The sequence below is a fragment of the Oncorhynchus gorbuscha genome, linkage group LG07 (assembly GCF_021184085.1).
Source record: "Oncorhynchus gorbuscha isolate QuinsamMale2020 ecotype Even-year linkage group LG07, OgorEven_v1.0, whole genome shotgun sequence".
Classification (NCBI taxonomy): Eukaryota; Metazoa; Chordata; class Actinopteri; order Salmoniformes; family Salmonidae; genus Oncorhynchus; species Oncorhynchus gorbuscha.
Window position 1 is genome coordinate 80690207 of NC_060179.1, and position 17231 is coordinate 80707437.

A 17231-nucleotide genomic window follows, 5' to 3' on the forward strand; every position below is an offset into this window, starting at 1 on the left:
CTTCAATGTTTTAAGTGGACTGGATCTTTATAATTACCACCTGGGTCCTATTTCAGTAATAGTGAAATCAGACCTTCTAGTTGGAGTTTTCCCAGAATTAAAGGCTTTAATTACATCAATAAGTTATTCTTCTGTAATTTGGCCTTCACACGAGTCTTTCTTTACATTGTTATTCGAACAAAAAGTCCTTACAATACATTCTGGTTAGTGGAAATGGAAGACACTGAAACGAAAACATATGCTTAAAGTACCTTGCTTCCTCTTTCAAAGTATTGTTTGGTGAATCATGGGTAACTCCATCATCTGTAACAAGTTTCAGTCGTTCTTTTTGGTAGTATTTCTTCATGAAGATTCTTTCTGTACTGTCAGTCCCTCTATTTCCTTTGTTAGTATGAACTATCTTGACCTAAATTGCTTTTTCTTTTAAAGATGAGTACTGAACTACTACTTCAAGGTCTCAGAGCAAGTGACGTCACCACCGATTGACAACGCCCCATGGTACGCAAATGAGCCTCACCAGTACATTGCCCCCACCTATCAAAGTGCAGTGATGATCGTACCTTATATTCAAAATATTTGGTAGAAAAAGTTCCCGTTATAGCTACCAAACTGTACCATGTGAGTTCATATGTGTACCCTTGAAGTGTACTTTTGACCTTTGTGTACCCCAGGGAACAACACTAGTCTACCCTAACCACACCCTTATTTTTTGAGTGTGTTAATATATGTTCCAAGCAATTGGTATGAACCTGGTGGCACTGCATGAAAGTGGATTCACCGCCCCACCAAGAGGTTCAAAGAATGCATGTTATACTCTATGTCAAGTGTCCTTGAGCAATGGTCGTTTATATTGGTGGTGATAATTGGACAATTATTTGCTTGATTCTGGGCAGCTTTTAACAAAGTGCAGAAATGCATTCTTGACAATAAATCTGTGGCCATATCTCTTTTATGCTCACAGATCGCTCCCGTTTAAGCCTGAGTCCCATTTGTGGTCACAGTACAAGATTTGACAGTAGTTGAAATCAGAATAGAGCAGCCATACTGTCATTTTATAGAGATAACACCTTCAAGTTATTAAATATATTTACTTTATCTTTACTGCAACTTTAGGAAAATTGCAGAAATGTATTCTTGCGAATTTCACGTATGGCCACAGACGTGGTGGTGCAGCAGAAACTTCAGGTAGCTTAGCAACCAAAAGGTTGTGAGTGTCACGCCCTGACCATAGAGAGCTGTTTATTCTCTATGGTGGTTGGGGCATGACAATGACTAGGGTGGGTTATCTAGGTGTTTTAATTTTTCTATGTTGGCCTGGTATGGTTCCCAATCAGAGGCAGCTGTTTATCGTTGTCTCTAATTGGGGGATCATATTTAGGCAGCCATTTCCCCCTTGTGTTTGTGGGATCTTGTGTTTGTGTAGCTTCCTGTGAGTAGCACATTACCAGGTTAAAGTGCAGACTGTCAGCTTTAACTTACTACCAGGTTAAAGTGCAGACTGTCAGCTTTAACTTACTACCAGGTTAAAGTGCAGACTGCCAGCTTTAACTTACTACCAGGTTAAAGTGCAGACTGTCAGCTTTAACTTACTACCAGGTTAAAGTGCAGACTGTCAGCTTTAACTTACTACCAGGTTAAAGTGCAGACTGCCAGCTTTAACTTACTACCAGGTTAAAGTGCAGACTGTCAGCTTTAACTTACTAGTAGGTTAAAGTGCAGACTGCTGGCTTTAACTTACTACCAGGTTAAAGTGCAGACTGTCTGCTTTAACTTACTACCAGGTTAAAGTGCAGACTGTCGGCTTTAACTTACTACCAGGTTAAAGTGCAGACTGCCAGCTTTAACTTACTACCAGGTTAAAGTGCAGACTGTCAGCTTTAACTTACTACCAGGTTAAAGTGCAGACTGTCAGCTTTAACTTACTAGTAGGTTAAAGTGCAGACTGCTGGCTTTAACTTACTACCAGGTTAAAGTGCAGACTGCTGGCTTTAATTTCTCACGTTGGCTGGATGTCCTTTGGGTCGTGGACCATTGTTGATACACAAGGGACATTTTTGAGCATGAAAAACCCAGCAGCGTTGCAGTTCTTGACACACTCAAACCGGTGCACCTGGCACCTACTACCGTACCCCGATCAAAGGCACTTCAATCACCCTCTGAATGGCACAAATACACATTCCATGTCTCAAATATCTCAATGCTTACAAATCCTCCTTTAACCTGTCTCCACCCTTTTATTTACACCGATTGTATGTGTTTTAACAGGTAACATCAACAAAGGATCATAGCTTTCACCTGGATTCACCTGGTCAGTCTATGTCATAGAAAGATCAGGTGTCAGGTCCAATGTTTTGTACACTCAGTGTATGTTACCCATCATTTCAGAAAATTTTAATAGGTACGTGTCACGCCCTGGCCTTAGTTATCGTTGTTTTCTTTATTATTTTGGTTAGGCCAGGGTGTGACATGGGTGATTTATGTGTTTTGTCTTGTCTAGTTTTTTTTGTAGATTTATGGGTTTGTGTTCTTTTAGGTGTCTAGGTAAGTCTATGGTTGCCTAGATTGGTTCTCAGTCAGAGGCAGGTGTTTATCGTTGTCTCTGATTGGGAACCATATTTAGGCAGCCATATTCTTTGGGTATTTTGTGGGTGATTGTTTCCTGTCTTTGTGTTTACTGCACCAGATAGGGCTGTTTTGGTTTTCACTGTTCTTGTTTTGTACTTGTGTTCATGTTTGAGTTTTCCTATTAAAACCATGGACACTTACCACGACATCATATTGGTCCTCCGATCCTTCTCGCCTCTCTTCTTCAGACAAAGAGGAGGAACACTGTGACTGTAATGCAAGATATATGCAGTGATCTCATCTGCAACAAATTATAAAGTTGGGTTGAATAACTCTTTCAATTATGGTACATTTAAAAAAATGATGGATTGTTTTGACATTTTGTGGCCTATAGAAATATGTTTACAATCATGCAGCAACCTCATAAACAACACTAAAGAGTTTAATTTCCTGTGTTTGAATGCCTGCGTTCAACCAGTTTACATATTCTAAAAAAACGTATTTTGTTTGAGGTTAGCCAGCCTGGATCCAAACAGAATTTTCCCTGATGTCTGTGATGTCGTGGAGAGGAATAAAACAAATGCTCAACATCATTTTGGCTGTGGCCATTGCCAAACTGCCAGTTGCCGAACTGGTATCGGTTAGGTGGTTGTCATGGTTTCACTGGTGTGACTGGTTCTACAGTCACCGGTTGGGAAAAACCAAACAGAGTTTTTTTCTTATTTTTTCAAAAGGAACCTAAAGAAAAACAGACTGATAAGGGATATGTCATTATTCTACTTAATATGGTCTTCAGATAGTCAGTCCATAGTGCATAACAGTCATATTCAGTGAACTGATTTACATCTGTTCGTAATCATCAACATGTGTTTTGGCATGTTTCCTGACAGTTGTCGAGTGCTGCTCATTCTGTAAAATCAAACATGAATCATCAATAAGGATTGTGACTTCCCGTGATAATCCCACGGTGTTTCTTCACACGGTTTTAGACATGCCCAACCTGTCAACGAGCTTCCATCTAACCAATCGCATCTGTTCCTCACTCTATATAAGCAGCAGAGAAACATTTTGCCCTTCCGTGAGATCCGAGGACTACTACGGAGAAACACTGCAAGTCCTGAACCACACGATTTCGCCAAACTCTTTGTGCACGAAGTACAACAGATACTTTACCCAACAGAGAGAGAGATGGGAAGGAGTATTTTGCTGCTGATTTTGACAACCACCCTGGCAGGGGTGTCACAGAGTGAGACGGTAAGGAGTTAAAAAAACTGTAGTTGTGTTTTACATTGCAGCACATATATTTTTGCCTTGTCTATTAGTATTTTAAGATTCATTATCAACGTTTCAGGAATGATTCCTGTATTTGTCAGAGGAATGTAAAACATGGTCAGTGGTAGAAAAAGTATCCAATCGTCATACTTGAGTAAATATAAAGATAATTTAATAGAAAATGACTAAAGTAAAAGTGAAAGTCACCCAGTAAAATATTACTTGAGTAAAAGTCTAAAAGTATTTGGTTTTAAATATACTTAAGTATCAAAAGTAAAAGTATAAATAAATAATAAAAAAATCCTTATATAATCCGTCTGGAAACGAGACGGCACCATTTTCTTGTTTTTTTTAAATGTAGGGATAGCCAGGGGCACATTCCAACACTCAGACATAATTTACAAAGGAAGCATGTGTGTTTAGTGAGTCCGTCAGATCAGAGGCAGTAGGGATGACCAGGGATATTATCTTGACAAGTGTGTGAATTGGACCATTTTCCTGTCCTGCTAAGCATTTCAAAATGTAACGAGTACTTTTGGGTGTCAGGGGAAATGCATGGAGTAAAAAATACATTATTTCACTTTAGGAATGTAGTAAAGTAAAAGTTGTCAAAAAAATATAAATAGTAAAGTACTGAAACCAAAAACAGACTTAAGTAGTACTTTCAAGAATTTTACTAAAGTACTTTACACCACTGAACATAACCGCGTGTTTGTCTGATGTCCATAACAATACTGCATCCGTGTCGAGCCAATGCTGTAACGTACCACAATGCTTTTTCATAACGGATTACTGTTCTTCACAGGGCTTGCTGAGACAGAAAAGACAGATTTCTAATTTCCCCTACCGAAAAAGATCAGGTACATCGAGCTCAATCAAGCTCTACGTCAACCAAATATACAACAATCAAATATATCTTTACCACATGTACACAGAGCTTCTCACTCTTTAATTATTATTATTATTATTTTTTAAATGTATTCACCTGTTACTGTTTCTAGGTGGCCTCTGTCGTCATGGTGGCACCTCTGTCCCTGCCCTGTCCGGAGAACACATGTTCTGCTTATGCACAGTTGGTTACGGTGGCAAACACTGTGAGATAGGTAAGAAACACTCATTTACATTTAGACACTTAACAATTACTGTTTCTCTGACACTTTGAATTGATGAGGGGGAAGAAACCGTTTCTTGTAAAGAGTGTGTGTGTGTGTGTGTGTGTGTGTGTGTGTGTGTGTGTGTGTGTGTGTGTGTGTGTGTGTGTGTGTGTGTGTGTGTGTGTGTGTGTGTGTGTGTGTGTGTGTGTGTGTGTGTGTGTGTGTGTGTGTGTGTGTGTGTGTGTGTGTGTGTGTGTGTGTGTGTGTGTGTGTGTGTGTGTGTGTGTGTGTGTGTGTGTGTGTCTAACTTGTTTGAGCTGTGGAAATAATTTCCTCATGAAGGACAACATAATCAATCAGTCAATCGATCAATACGGTTTATTATTTTGTATTTTCCTTCAGATACAGCAGCCGCCTGCTACACGGGAACTGGGATGTTCTACAGAGGCAAAGTGTCTCAGTCAGAGAGTGGGCGCAGGTGTGTGGGGTGGGACCTGGACACCAGAAAACGCCTGATGGGGTCTGACGTCTACTCCGGGAGGCACAACTACTGCAGGTAGGGGCCTTTATCCCACTCTCAAATGGCACTCTATTCCCTATATAGTGCACTACCTTTGACCAGGGCCCCCTATATAGTGCACTACTTTTGACCAGGGTCCCCTATACAGTGCACTACTTTTGACCAGGGCCCCCTATATACTGTAGGGCACTACTTTTGACCAGGGCCCCCTATATACTGTAGGGCACTACTTCTGACCAGGGCCCAATATAGGGAATAGGGTGCCATTTGAGATCGGACTGTTCAGATGTTTCCCTCAACAGTTAGTTGTTCGTAAATGCAAATGTGCAGCGTGTTATGAGGAAATCCATTTTTTTGACTTCAGGAATCTGGAGTACAAACGTCGTCCGTGGTGTTATGTAATGAAGGGTGTGGAGCAGGTACAGGAATACTGTGATATCCCTCGCTGTGGCGTACCTGTGGAGACAGGTACATTTACCTTCTTTTCATTCTCTCTGTCTCCTTAACGGTTGTTTTGATTGTTTCATCACTTGTAGGTTTTGATTGTGAGTAGCATGTAACCATACTATCACCATGTTATTACAACTTTATTTTGGGGCTGTAGTGTATAGTGGTATCAACTTCACAACATCTTGCAGGTCCACTTGATGATCTGCCCACCGAGCCCACTGAGCCCACCGAGCCCACTGTACCAGACACAAGTGAGATCAATTTGCTTGGTCTTGCTACCGTACAAAATTAATACAATTCTAAATATAATATGTAACTATCCTTCTTCCATGCTCATTCTGTTCAATTCATGTAGCAATATGAATATACATTAAATATACATGAAAGAATATACATTAAAGCAACTTAACATTTTCTCAATGCTCTTTCAGTCTTGTTTTCATTGCAATTGGTTTGGTTCCCCTGTCACAGCGTCCAGTCTGACAGAGTCCACGTGTGGCCAGCGTACCAGGAAGCAGATGAAGATCGTAGGAGGGACAGTTGCCTCTGTGGAATCCCACCCGTGGATGGCTGCCATATTCTGGAGGAGCCGTCAATCTAAAGAGAACGTGTTCCGCTGTGGGGGAAGTCTGATCTCTCCCTGCTGGGTTCTGTCTGCTGCCCATTGCTTCCCCGACAGGTACTGTAAGAGGCAGCACTGACATTTCTCAATGGTAACAAGCCAGTGAGGGTGTACAGTATCAGTGTCCTTTATGATAGGAACCGGGTCCCTCGTCAGATGTTGTTTCTGGCTGATAAAATAATATAAGATCGTACTTTAGCGCCCGTTTCCTGGAGTTAAATGACCTGGTGGCCTTATGGGTGGAATGTTATTCATATGTTTCATAACGAATTAACATAATAACTTAACATGATTCATTAGCATAATTCATTAGCACAATAAATTAACATAATTACTTAACATAATTAATTACCATGATTCATTAACACCGTTCATTACCATAACCAATTAACATAATTAATTACCCCAATTACTTAGCATAATTAATTAACATAATTACTTTCCATAATTCATTAACGTGATTCATTAACATAATTCATTAACATAATTACTTTCCATAATTCATTAACATGATTCATTAACATAATTCATTAACATAATTAATTGTGAATGCTTTACTTTTTACCCCTTTTTCGTGGTATCCAATTTGTAAGTCGCTCTGGATAAGAGCGTCTTCTAAATGACTTAAATGTAAATGTAATGCATCCAATTGGTAGTTTGTCTTGTCTCATCAACGCAACTGCCGTTCGGACTCGGGAGAGGCAAAGGTCGAACACGACCCAACCAAGCTGCACTGCTTCTTGACACAATGCCCGCTTAAACCGAAAGCCAGCCGCACCAATGTGTCGGAGGAAACACCGTGCACCTGGCGACCGTGTCAGCATGCATTGCTCCCAGCCCGCCACAGGAGTCACTAGAGTGCGATGGGACAAGAACATCCCTGCCGGCCAAACCCTCCCCTAACCCGGACGAGGATAGGGTCATTTGTGTGCTGCCCCATGGGTCTCCCGGTGGCGGTGTGCTGCGACAGAGCCTGGACTCGAACCAGGATCTCTTGTGGCACTGCAGTGCAGCGCCTCAGACAACGGCGGTGCAGCGCCTATGAATACTCGGGTGGCCCATTTATTTTTTACGCCCGAAAATTCTATGTCAAACTGTTTTGTTATATTTCAGTCTTCTGTGATGTGTGTATATAAAGTGTAATATTAGGATGCAAACTCAACATTAATACATTTCAACTCTATATCTCTACATCTTTATACATGGTAAAGATGTCTTCTTTTTAAGCCCAAAACCATGTGTGTGAGGTGTGTACATTTAGTTTCAAAGTAGATTTGTTTAAGAATACCAAGAAACCCTGATTTATCCCAGTGCAGTAAATAGTTAATCCCTTAAAGGGGATTGTGATTGGTGGGCATTCTATGTTATTTTTCTATGTGTTTGTATTTCTTTGTTTTGGCCAGGTATTGTTCTCAATCAGGGACAGCTGTCGATCGTTGTCTCTGATTGAGAACCATACTCAGGTAGCTTTTCCCCACAGGGTTTTTGTGCGTAGTTGTTTTCCATATCAGTGTTTGCATCTTACGGGACTGTTTCGGTTTGTGCACCAACCAATACATTCAACACCAAAGTGCGGGGGTACAGGTTCGTCGAGGTAAATCTCTATATGTAGGAAGGGGTAATGTGACTATGCGTAGATAATAAACAGCGAGAAGCAGCAGTGTAAAAAAAACAAATGTTTGGGTTTCCACACACAGCTCTCAAACTAAAGCCTGCAGCCTCTTCGTCACTCTGGGGAAGAGTGCCATCAATGAGACTGACGACACCAAAGAGCAGACGTTTCAGGTGGAAGAGGTCATCGTGCACGCAGAGTTCGAAAACAGCGAAGGCAACTTCAACAATGACATCGGTACGAATGAACACTGCTTTTATGTCCCATCTGTTTGCGCTGTCTGTGCCAAATCCTCTCACGCCAATGACCAGAAGAGTTGGTACAGACGGCACAACCAGATCAGGTAAATAGGCGATTGAATTCCAATCTGACTGGTATTGATTTGTTGCGTTTGTATGTTCTGTGAATGTAAAGTTTTGAAACTTCAGTATACGTGTCGTAGTATTTGAGAGGGTCATGATAACAACGCAGAGTGGTTGATGTGTTTTCCTCATACAGCTCTACTGAAGTTAAAGGCTGTAGATGGTCAGTGTGCAGTGGAGAGCAGCTCTGTGAGGACTGTCTGCCTGCCCCCGGCACGCCAGGCCCTCGGCGCAGGATCCTCCTGTGAGATAGCTGGCTACGGAAGACAGAAGGAGGGTAAGGCGGATCATCTACAACATACCAGGGCCCTTGTTCATAAAGCATCTCAGAGCAGGAGAAGACGCGCGCATATGTGAGAGGACAAGATGTGCCTTATTTGTCCATTAACTTACAGAGAATAGAAATGTGAGTTTATGCTCACAACCCTCTGAGACACACATACACCACCTGAAGTGCTGGAAGCAATGGGTCGGGCACATTGCACCGCCCCCCTGGAGTAATTATAGGTGGTTAAGTGCCTTGCTCAAGGGCACAATGGAAGGCAATGGTATATCAAATTTAAATCAAATCAAATTGATTTATATAGCCCTTCGTACATCAGCTGATATCTCAAAGTGCTGTACAGAAACCCAGCCTAAAACCCCAAACAGCAGGCAATGCAGGTGTAGAAGCATGAGCATATATAAGATGATACTACGCACCATATTTTTTTGGAGCTGGGATTTTAACCAGCAAACCTGGTTTCTCCGGTTGTTGGCCCGTCTTCTCTGAGCGCTCAGCTACCTGCCACCCCTGAGTAGGAGTGCTGAGCTAGGATCAGGTCCATATAATACGGAGCTCTGAGTCTGAGACACTTTTTCAATACTATCCTAGACCTCTTATTTTAAATGTATCAATCACTTGATATGATCCATTTCCCATGATAAATGGACTTGTTTTCATGCCTACCTAACATTGATTTTTATTTACCTGTTGAGTGCTTTCTTACGTTGTGTCCCTTCTTCATTAAGGTTTATGGTACAATTCACAGTACCTGAGGGAGGCAACGGTAAACATTTTGGCCCATGACGTCTGCTCAGATAAGGCGTACTACGGAAACCTGATCACAGAAAACATGTTCTGTGCTGGGAGACCGGACTGGAGTCAAGATGCGTGCAAGGTATGATATAGTGACATGACATTACAATCCCTCCTCAGCAGTTCATATATATTTGGGGAAAAAAATGTCATTCAAAGTAAAAACAGAACGACATTTAAGACAAATATAAGGATATTCTTTCTCCGTGTGAAATATTCTGTATTTAGAGTATTACTGTACATTAAAAAATATTATGAATTACTTGTGAATAATGATGAGTGAGAAAGTTATCATAGATATCATAACCCCCCCCAAAATGCAAACCCTCCCCTGTTATTGTAATGCTGAGAGGTTAGCATGTCTTGGGGGTATGATATAATATGCTAACCTCTCCTGTTATTGGTAATGGTGAGAGGTTAGCATGTCTTGGGGGTATGATATAATATGCTAACCTCCCCTGTTATTGTAATGCTGAGAGGTTAGCATGTCTTGGGGGTATGATATAATATGCTAACCTCTCCTGTTATTGGTAATGGTGAGAGGTTAGCATGTCTTGGGGGTATGATATAATATGCTAACCTCTCCTGTTATTGTAATGCTGAGAGGTTAGCATGTCTTGAGGGTATGATATAATATGCTAACCTCTCCTGTTATTGTAATGGTGAGAGGTTAGCATGTCTTGGGGGTATGATATAATATGCTAACCTCTCCTGTTATTGTAATGGTGAGAGGTTAGCATGTCTTGGGGGTATGATATAATATGCTAACCTCTCCTGTTATTGTAATGCTGAGAGGTTAGCATGTCTCCTGTTATTGTAATATGATATAATATGCTAACCTCTCCTGTTATTGTAATGGTGAGAGGTTAGCATGTCTTGGGGGTATGATATAATATGCTAACCTCTCCTGTTATTGTAATGGTGAGAGGTTAGCATGTCTTGGGGGTATGATATAATAAGCTAACCTCTCCTGTTATTGTAATGCTGAGAGGTTAGCATGTCTTGGGGGTATGATATAATAAGCTAACCTCTCCTGTTATTGGTAATGGTGAGAGGTTAGCATGTCTTGGGGGTATGATATAATATGCTAACCTCTCCTGTTATTGTAATGGTGAGAGGTTAGCATGGGTTAATGATTATCCGTAACCATTGTAGCATAGCATTCACATTAACGTAGAAGTCTTTAGAAGCATATTCTATTCTTATTTACAAAAAAAGTGACTCCAAAATGACACACTACATTATTTACCATTTAATTTCTATTGGGCACAAAATTATCTGAAACACAACCAAAACAAACTGCAAATGCATCCAACACATTTGTAGAGACACGCTTGATGTACTGCAGCCATTGATGCTAGAAATATGGGACAAAAATCCTTAACTTTTGACTACTTTACTACACATAAGTAAATTAGTCCAAATACCTTTGGTTACTTAAAATGGGGGAAATGTGTACAAAAAGTGCTGTAATTTCTAAATGAAAATAACCTCAAATTAAAGGTGACACTCAGTCATTGTACCACTTCAAATCCTTGGGTACAGAGCCAAAAACAATTTTAAAAAATATGTCTCGCCGTATATTATACAGTATTTCTCCTTGTTTCCCAGGGTGATTCCGGAGGACCCATGGTGTGCGAGGTGGATAATCGAATGTTCCTTTTTGGAATCGTCAGTTGGGGCGAGGGGTGTTCTAGAGCCTTACGACCAGGCGTGTACACAGCAGTGACCAACTACAACAAGTGGATAGAAGGAAAAACGGGCTTACCCTCCATCGCCTCAGGGTCTATGTACCCACAGAAATGACCTCCTCAGGGTCTATGTACCCACATAAATAACCCCCTTAGGGTCTGTTATAGACACTATATCAGGTTGTATAATTGTACATATAGGAATATAAGTATTTTAACTACTGAAATGTAAACATATTTTTGTACTTCTGTCTTTTTCAAAAAGGGGCAACAATAAATCATTTTTATATTACTCAAAAATCTAATGTTGTTACAAAACGGTTCCAACTTCTAACCTTGAACGTCTACTGTAGCAAATGTGGGGAAGATCTCCTTCCAGTGACTCACCAGTGACAGCTTGTACTATGGTTACAATACTACCTAATAACATACACCCCCTTAATCCACCCACAACACCCACACGATCCTCACCATGCAGGAGCCTCGACCTAGTCATGAATCTGGAATCTGAATGGACCGGTGGTCAACCTTGAACCACAAGGTTTGAGATCTTTTACCCGATGGCCATTTAAACGTAATTCAGGCTAGAGTTTTGCCTTAAATTTGTCACCTAGATGAAAGGAATGCTTCATATCTCCAATTACAGGTCTTGTTAATAACAGATGATTCGTGTGGTTTTGTAGGTGTCAGTCAGTTGACAGCCTTGCCCACCAGCCAGCTCTCTTTCTGTTGAACCAATGTGTCTACTGTATGTGGTAGCTATTAGCCTGTGGCGAGGTTAGTCAGTTAATGGCAAAACATTTAGCCCATGTTTTTGGAATTCTTCAGTGGTATTAGTGCCTGATGAGAGGCCTATAGTAGTGACCCTGAGTTTTCCAACTCATTCCATTCAACCCATTAAAGGAGAGGTGTTGCATTGCAGCTGTTGAAAGACAAATTCAATCCTTTTTGGCAAGAAATATTATCTGCTTGTAACACACAATCTTTATTTTAATTTGTCATGGTTTTTCACACAATGAATTAATTTAGCTTTACTATTATTTTGGGTTATTTAGCTAAAACTCTTTTCCATATTTATTTCCTAGTCCATGACTATATCCATACCTAGTCCATGACTATATTCTAATACTTACGATGCACAATGATCTCTGTCTCCCACTTTGTCTCTCCAGATCATTTAAAGGTCTGAGTGGTGAGTTAGAGTGGGGAGAAGAGGGGGTTTACCTTGTCTTCAAGCCTGGCAGGGAAGTCATGACAACTGTTGTGGGACTTGACACGGACTGCTCTGTGTGTGTGTGTGTCTGTGCTGGAGAACTTGACGCGCAGTGTAGGGATTAGTGGAAGCCCTCTTCACAGGAAGCTAGCAGCACCACGGCAGCTGTCCCTGACCCATCGTGTTATTTTTGTTTTAACAGCTAGCTTTGGGAATATGTTATCGAGGGGAAAAGTGTGGGAAAGGAGGGGTGTGGAAAACGCATCAGCCATGGCAGGAATTACATACTCAGAGCTGGGGTCCCCACGGTTACAGTAACCTACGGTGACATCATCCGGTTCCGGGTTTCACCAGAGAATTAGAGACGGAATGAGTATCAAACATGAACCAAATCCAAGACCTGCAGTGATACCTACAGAGATATATATCATGCTACCTCTGTACAGTACCAAGTATACAAAGGTGATAGAGTTTAGTGAAGATGGGGGTGGCTAGCTGAGTTAAAACGACAAAACTGTTTAACTTAAGAAGCTTGTGAGATTTACTTTTGATACAAAACAACATTTTGAAAGTCCCCTCGTAGTCATTTTCCGGTATAATAATGTAGTACAGGTTCTAATTGGTGCATGATAGTGAGTGTCGAATTTCCTCAATTATTTCAACCTATTGTATTTAGTACATTTCACCACCAGGTGGTGTCAGGTGTTGGCTATCCATGGCATTGCAAGGCCTTTGTACAGACAGAGTAGTGTTGAGGCTTCAAAAGAGCCTTTTCTCAAAGCATCGTTTATTATTTATTTATTTTTATTTCACCTTTATTTATCCAGGTTGACCAGTTGAGAACAAGTTCTCATTTACAACTGTGACCTGGCCAAGATAAAGCCAAAATCAGTGTGACCACCACCAACAACAACAACAACAGAGTTACACCTGGAATAAACAAACACAGTCAATAACACAATAGAAAAGTCTATATACAGTGTGTGCAAATGAGGTAAGATAAGGGAGGTAAGGTAATAAATAGGCCATAGTGGCGAAGTAATTACAATTTAGCAATTAAACACTGCATTCTAAAGAATGCTTTCAGCAATATCAGGACAATTCCTGAGACAGCAAACGACAGCACGGCATCATGGGAGCACAGTATGCATCTGTTTACTTCACTATAGTTATAACAATGAAATGTGCAAACACTTAACACTTACTCATGCCACCAGACATGTTTGAGTAAGAACTAAATACAAACTATCAACAGTTCTGTATTAGGTCTGTGTGGACAGTGTCTTTCCGTTCTCCTATCAGCTGTAGTGAGTATGTCTCAAATTGCACCCTATTCCCTATAGTCCCACAGGACCGTGGGGTGGCCTGCTGCTTTCCTTTGATTTCTATATCTAGAATGGACTCTTCTTCTCTTTGGTTATCTTACCTGCAGGCATGACTTCCTAGAGAGAGATGGGCCTCCTGGTGTACTGTCATCTAGGCCTATTCTATAGCGTCTCCATTCTCTATGGGCCTTTTGGATGATCACATTATTATGGATCCATCTAAGTAAGAGTGGTAATCATGGAAAGATACTGAAAAAAAAGAAGTGATTTGCAGTTGCTTGCACATCAAATAACTAGTAGAAGACGAAACAACACAAGAATGAACTAGAACTAGAAGTAGCTATGAGGTAAGAAGAACTGAAATGGCTACATAGCAGTGATCCTGGAGAGGAACTGAAATGGCTGCATTCAGCTATATGGCAGTAATCCCGGAGAATAACTGAAATGGCTGCATTCAGCTATATGGCAGTAATCCCGGAGAATAACTGAAATGGCTGCATTCAGCTATATGGCAGTAATCCCGGAGAGGAACTGAAATGGCTGCATTCAGCTACATGGCAGTAATCCTGGAGAGGAACTGAAATGGCTGCATTCAGCTGTATGGCAGTAATCCTGGAGAGGAACTGAAATGGCTGCATTCAGCTATATGGCAGTAATCCCGGAGAATAAGTGAAATGGCTGCATTCAGCTACATGGCAGTAATCCTGTAGTGAGTAGTGATTATATCGTGTTAGTGCAATGTTCGAGGGACGCAGTGTACTCTTCAACTCCATGTATTTTACCCTACATGGAACTAACTACTGAATTCTGACTGTGTACTTCACAGACATGTCAGACATCCAAGCCTAAATGAGAGATTCATTAAATATCAAAGATGATTATATTAAAACTTCTGAAATAAGCTTTAAATTCGAGATTTAAATCTAGTATATTTCAGGATCTTTGATGTAATTATCTTTGCTTATAGACGATAAAAGACTGCAAGATAGAATGTTTACATGAGGTCTGAAACAGAACAACTTCCTTGATTCCTTCTTTTTAAGACGCTTCCTTTTTAGGAAGTAGGATGCTGCTTTGCAGCCCCCTGGGAATCTGAGGGAATTCCTTCACGGGTTTGGTTGTACGTTGTTTTGTTTTTCATACTGCAGTATTGTTATTTCAGGTTGTAAAGGGAGGAGATGGAATTTGAGAAATGTGTTATGCTACACACAAGTAGACCAGAACTAGAGTAAATAGTTTTGACCAGAGTTAGTACCACAAATGTACCCATGCTTGATTTATGTTACACTGTGTTTTAATCCAATCATTTTTCTCCAGTCTAGGTGGTTTGAATGTGTTGCCCTACTAAAGTATGAAAGTGAAAACGACATGATAAATATGTCTGAGGCTGATCTCGATGCCACTAGATACAGAGCTTTAAACACTCACAGGATCGACTGTGAATAGGTGGATGTACAGTGAGGTCACTGGATACAGACCCTATAAATACTCACAGGATCGACTGTGAATAGGTGGATGTACAGTGAGGTCACTGGATACAGACCCTATAAACACTCACAGGATCGACTGTGAATAGGTGGATGTATAGTGGTGCCACTAGATACAGAGTTTTAAACACTCACAGGATCGACTGTGAATAGGTGGATGTATAGTGTTGCCACTGGGCTGGCAGTGGGTAGACTCCATAGGCCTTGAACTCTTGAATATAGGCTCGTAAAATCACACCAGTTTCACTCTTCAAACAAACATGTTACCCATAAATATTACATTTAGTTGTAGGCTTCTGGTCCGCTGTGGATTCTATCCATTTTGAAATTATTTATTCCAAGCCAAAAACATTTCCTCATTCTATTATATCATTGTTTATCCTACCGTAATAAATAAGATTTACAGAGGTATAGCCTATATCCAAAAGCAACTCGGCTATATTTCAGTCCCTTCTGCCAACATCTTGTCAAACCTGATGCGTCACTACAATTTACAATCTGTCCTTGCTGGTTGGAATTCGCTCCTCTCAACAGAGTCGTATTTCCCTTTTTAGGGCATGAGAATGTTTACGTAATTTGTGGAGAACTCGCATCTCTAGCAAACTCGACTATGTGGAACAGGCGGAGCCTATCGGGAAAGAGTGACATCCGCTTGTGCCAATCGCATTTGCGGTAACATATGTGCCATTTCTCTTATTGGTCAGGTGGCGGCCATAACATTTTGTAGGGTAGGTTGCTCACTCTTCGAGAGCTGCGGTTGGGGATTCTCACATTGATGGTTGCAAGGGGAGTAGTTAGTGTTCCCAGAGAGCGAAACTGTGCTGGGCTAGGAAAGTGTTGGATTAACCTTAGACTTTACGGGGGCACAAACAAGAGAGGGAACTTTTGAATCAGCCAAACGGGACCATACTTTTTTCCCCTCTTGGATAGGAGAGCGGACTCAAGTTTTCATCATGCCGGTTTTTCACACAAAGACGATAGAAAGTATCCTAGAGCCGGTGGCTCAGCAGATATCCCATCTGGTGATAATGCACGAAGAAGGTGAGGTGGACGGGAAAGCTATCCCGGATCTCACGGCTCCCGTGGCTGCGGTTCAGGCAGCTGTCAGCAACCTGGTTCGGGTAAGTGAAACGTCCCAACCGAATATCCCTGACTTCGGGTAGGTTACCTGTCGCACGCCGTCTGTGTAGTGGCTACATTGTGCCAGCCCGCCACGAGTCCTTGTCATTTTATCTCAGAAGTTACCGCTTCGGTTACTGTTATTTTCCCTGCTCTATCGGCTGGCAACATTCTGCTTTTAGAACGCGAGCGATGTAACAACAATGTATCAAGTTTTGTTGAAGTTTTCCACTCGGGCCAGGGCAGTGACGCCCTTTTCCCCTTGAAAATATGCCCTACCCCCTGGAGCCGAGGGTTGACTGCCATATCTCGACGTATAGGCCTACAATATTCTCATGCCGGAGTATTTCAAACAAATATACTTTGTATCTAACTAACAATTGAAACGACACTTATATATTCATCATCAAGTGTCCTTTAGCAATTCATGATCACTATAGCTTTCGTGAATGCCGGTTCTGGACGACGGTTCTGACTTAGAATATGGACAATTACAAATACCTAGGTGTCTGGTTATACTAAACTCTTAAATCTAGAATTTGCTTCCTATTTCTCAACAAAGCATCCTTCACTCATGCTGCCAAACATACCCTCGTGAAATGAACTATCCTACCGATCCTTGACTCTACTCAGCAAATTGGATGCAGTCTATCACAGTGCCATCCATTTTGTCACCAAAGCCCCATATACTACCCACCACTGCGACCTGTATGCTCTCGTTGGCTGGCCCTCACTACATATCCGTCGCCAAACCCACTGGCTCCAGGTCATCTATAAGTCTCTGCTAGGTAAAGCCCCGCCTTATCTTAGCTCACTGGTCA

At 41.3% G+C, this 17231-nt stretch overlaps 2 protein-coding genes across 3 annotated transcripts in view; both read left to right on the plus strand.

Annotated features, from left to right (window-relative positions):
- Window positions 1-3565: 3565 nt before the first annotated feature.
- On the plus strand, window positions 3566-11558 carry plaub (plasminogen activator, urokinase b). The gene is made up of 11 exons (XM_046355348.1): window positions 3566-3819; window positions 4643-4697; window positions 4839-4940; window positions 5334-5487; window positions 5816-5919; window positions 6090-6152; window positions 6373-6580; window positions 8221-8372; window positions 8634-8774; window positions 9509-9657; window positions 11187-11558. Exons 1-11 carry the CDS (start codon window positions 3754-3756, stop codon window positions 11379-11381), a joined length of 1389 nt encoding a protein of 462 aa, XP_046211304.1. The 5' UTR covers window positions 3566-3753; the 3' UTR covers window positions 11382-11558.
- Window positions 11559-16028: 4470 nt separating this feature from the next.
- Window positions 16029-17231, plus strand: part of LOC124040419 (vinculin-like) — a 64747-nt gene continuing 63544 nt past the window's right edge. The window contains exon 1 of one of the 2 annotated variants that reach the window (XM_046357589.1): window positions 16029-16412. In XM_046357589.1, the coding sequence (XP_046213545.1) occupies window positions 16245-16412 (168 nt within the window). In that variant the 5' untranslated portion in view covers window positions 16029-16244. The remainder of the gene's footprint in view (window positions 16413-17231) is intronic. The other variant, XM_046357590.1, reaches the window with a different exon arrangement.